Source organism: Brassica napus, chromosome C2 (assembly GCF_020379485.1).
Source record: "Brassica napus cultivar Da-Ae chromosome C2, Da-Ae, whole genome shotgun sequence".
NCBI classification, from domain to species: domain Eukaryota; kingdom Viridiplantae; phylum Streptophyta; class Magnoliopsida; order Brassicales; family Brassicaceae; genus Brassica; species Brassica napus.
This window is the reverse complement of record NC_063445.1, coordinates 22,690,826-22,694,969: the sequence shown is the minus strand read 5'-3', so window position 1 is coordinate 22,694,969 and position 4,144 is coordinate 22,690,826. Positions and strand designations below refer to the sequence as shown.

The following is a 4,144-nucleotide window of genomic DNA, read 5'->3' as shown; positions in this document are numbered from 1 at the left end:
GAGGAAAGTGCGACGAGTATTTAGTTGTGCTTAAATCTTCTTATGGTGTTGTTTATTTGATTTTGTTGAGCAGGGTATCTACTTACACAATTGAAATGTGGTGTTTGCTTTATCGTAATTCATTTTCTATGAAGTACTAAATAGGGCAATATAAAGTCTCAATCTTTAAGACAAAAACCATAGCTAAAATTTGGCATGTGACGTTTGTTACTAATACAAGTCGGAGTGACCAAAATCACGAGGAAATCCAAATAATGAATATTAATTTTTTTCTTCATTTTTGTAGAAAGTTTGGAAAAATACTTTACAGTCTATATATTAAAAACTGCACTATTATTTAGCTTTTTGGAAAAATCCTTATTTATAAGTGAGACGAGATTACTAAACTATCCAATTTTAATATGTACTATTATCTTAATAACTAAATTAACAATTTTAATGAAGATTATAAAATATCTGCCAAAGGAAATATTTTCATATCCAACTGTTCATATATACTATGTGCAAAAGGTATCAATTTCACAACATAATAAATAATAAATATATATATATATATATATATATATATATATATATATATATATATTTTCACAACATAATAAATAAATATGTACTATGTATAAACACTAAGTTTTTCATAATTATTGTACGAAGTCTACATTTTAAAATTAATCTTATATTGTAATTAAAAATTAATAATTGCCAATCGAATAATAAACAATTTGGCTATTACACTTTCAAATTGTCATGTATATGTTCAAACTTAAAGTGTTATACATATATAGATAACCTTAAAATCAACAATGTAGAGATTACTATCAAATTAATAGATCTATATATTATTGATACATTTTTTCTAAAATAATATTTAAAATGTTCTAAATTACAACCCCAACAAAGTAATATTAATATTAGAAAAACTGGTGCTTAGCGCCAGAAAACTATTAGTTAATCGTAACCGACTATAGTGTCCTATAACGTTTTAATTTAGAACTCTCTTTATATTGTTTGTAATTGTGGTCGGCGGCTGCGAAATTTTGTATCATACTATATAAAATATCATCACTCAATACCAACTTTAATGAAATTACAATTGTTTCAATCAGCCACAATATACAAACACTTCGGCTTCCACACGCTACACAAATACTAGTAACTATGAACTTTTACAGCCGTATTCTTGATTAAACAAAATTTTCTAGTCAAAAACATTAATATATTCTTAATCAACCATTGGACCAATGTACTAATATACTCCTTTTGTCTATTAACAATTATACTCATTGTACGTTTAGAGATTTTTAAATATATGCTTATAATATTACGTCACCCGCTCGTCGATCACCACATCTGTATCCAATCATATTCCATACAGCAATGATCAGATAGAGGCTCTTAGAAAAACCTTTCAAATTGTTTTTGTTAAGATAATCAACAAGAGCATGGATCAAGCTATAGACTTGTTCCATACTAATAACATAACCTATAATTGGAAAACGACGTGATGACGACGTGATGACGACGTGATGACGACATGGGATTAAGCACGATGCAAAGCCAGATTAGTGATGGCTAATTAATTTTATTTTGCTAGTCAACTTGAAAGCCCATATAGTGAAAAATACAGATCCATTTTAACTATTATTTGACCAATAAACCACCATCTCATGTTATTCCAGAGTTTACCACCATTATGATCCTGCGATACATCAAAATCTTTGTAAAAGATGATTTAAAATTATGTATATCGAAGTTGATGGACTACTGTTTGCTGACATAACTAAAATTTTAAATGTGAAAATACATGAACTTTAAAAGTGCGATAGGCTTGAAGTTATCCCGGGCATTAACAAGTAATAATCAACGCAATATTTTCACTAACCGGCTGTTTCACTGATAAAAGACATCTCAACTTCTTGATGGAAAGATCACGATCACGTCATATAATTTATACAAATGTTATATATAACATATTAATTAGTTATGATGCAAACATCTTTTAAATAGTACCATTGTTCAACCTTCAAAGTCAACCTACCAACCACAAAAGGCCCATTGTAACCATTGAGCAACCTCAAATTACAGTATCTCTTAATGTTCCTCTTGTTCTTATCGTATCATCTCCTTCGATCATCATCCCAATATTTTTCTTTTCTTCAAACACAAAAAATATATAGGATTTGTGCATGGACCGGAGACCAAACCGGCTAAAGCTTTGTCCTCATGAACCCTAAAGGTAGAATAAGTCTCAAACGTTCAATCACCGGTCATCATGGTTCGATATTACAGCTACACCTCTTTCTCCTACTCTTCTCCGGCCAAGCTTCGGCTCAAGCCACTCATGGCGGTTCAGATATGTATAGAAAAAGCTCCCGGTTCGACCCAACCATGGCAATACTCATGATCGTCCTCGTCAGCGTTTTCTTCGCTCTAGGGTTCTTCTCCGTATATATCCGTAGGTGTCTCGAGCGAGTCATGGGGATGGACAATACACACCCCGCTGACGCCGGCGGAAACTGGCTTTCTCTGAGCCGCCCGCAAGCGCGTGGACTTGACGCGTCTGTCATTGAGACTTTTCCTACGTTCAGATACTCAACGGTGAAGGCGCTTAGGATAGGCAAAGAGGCCCTTGAGTGTCCTGTCTGCTTAAACGAGTTCGAAGACGCTGAAACGCTGCGTTTGATTCCTAAATGTTGCCACGTATTCCATCCGGGCTGTATAGACGCTTGGCTTCGTTCTCACGCCACGTGTCCTCTCTGCCGCGCCAATCTCGTCCCCGTACCGGGAGAATCGGTTCCTTCTATCCAGATACTCGGTTTAGCAGATGAAGCTCCCCGTTCTGAGTTAACCGGTGATCGAATTACGGTTTTGGGTTCTCCGGATGCGAGATTGATTGACTCGGTGGCGTTGACCGGTAACCAGAGTATGCCACGTAGGTCTCTGTCTACCGGTTGGAATTTAGCCGGAATTTTCACTAATTCTGATTGGACCGGTCAACATGGGGAGAATCTCGACCGGTTCACACTTAGGTTACCGCAAGACATTCACAATAAGCTAGTGAACCCAAATCTTTCAAAAGGCCACCTAGCGTTACCTCAGGTGATGAGTTCAGCAAGAGGATACCGAACCGGAAGCCTAGAGACCGATGCAAACTATTTCTACTATGAACGGTTTGACCAAGGTGGTCGGTTAGACCGCAGACCGTTCTCCATGACTCCTCCGTACCGGACATGTTCGATCAATACTTCTCCGGATGGCGGTGGTGATCAGGTGCGTGCTGGTACACCAAAAGGTTTGCTTCTAGCTATGAAATCACCGTTCGATCGGTTGTTTCTTGGAAAGAACAACATTGGTGAACGTTTATCAAACAATAACATCGGTGAACGAGTCTAGTCATGTAGCTGTGTAGATCAATAACATCGGTGAACGAGTCTAGTCACCAACGTAGCTTCGCCCCTGTTCGTCGGATCACCTTCGTACCGTCGACGCTAGTCATGTAGCTGTGTAGATCAATTTATGTTAATTGGTTTATTTGAGAAAGCCTTACTTTATACATATTTCATTTTTACTTTCGCATTCTGTATTTTCAGTTTAATGTTACGGAAAGAGGTCCGCATCTTTGGTTATTATTTCTGCGGGTTTATTATCTTAAACACACTTAGTATATAATTAATTGACAGTAGTCCCAAGTCTCGTATATATTGCTTAATGTGGGATTTTTTCTCCAATACACTTCCTCGAGATAATGTTGCGTATAACCATTAATCTCGTCGAATCCATCATACTCTGTCCGAGATAATACTTTATTTTTCTACCAATCTCAAAAAAATTAAACTTTCTTTGGGCTATCAATTTTTGGATGATCAGACCATTTTCTAGAACTTGAGTAATGTAATGTTGTTTTATCTATTACTATTACTTTAATGAAAAACATATAGTTTTATCTATTTAATTACTAAACAAAATTGTAACTTTTTTTTTTGACAGCAAACAATGCACAGACTCATATTGACTCTGTGAACCAACTTGGAAACTCTGCATCCATGTGTAGGACGAAAGACGGTTGATGCCGGGCACTACGTGCTAAGCTGTCCGCCTTTTGGTTCGCCGTCCTTGGTACATGAACGATGTCTGAGTTGTGGAA

General features: G+C 36.1%; 1 protein-coding gene across 1 annotated transcript; it reads left to right on the top strand.

Moving 5' to 3' along the window:
* The first annotated feature begins 1,354 nt into the window (after positions 1-1,354).
* On the top strand, positions 1,355-3,629 carry LOC106404967 (RING-H2 finger protein ATL11-like). The gene has a single exon (XM_013845597.3). The coding sequence runs from the start codon at positions 2,224-2,226 to the stop codon at positions 3,391-3,393; it is 1,170 nt and encodes a 389-aa protein (XP_013701051.1). The 5' UTR covers positions 1,355-2,223; the 3' UTR covers positions 3,394-3,629.
* Positions 3,630-4,144: the final 515 nt, after the last annotated feature.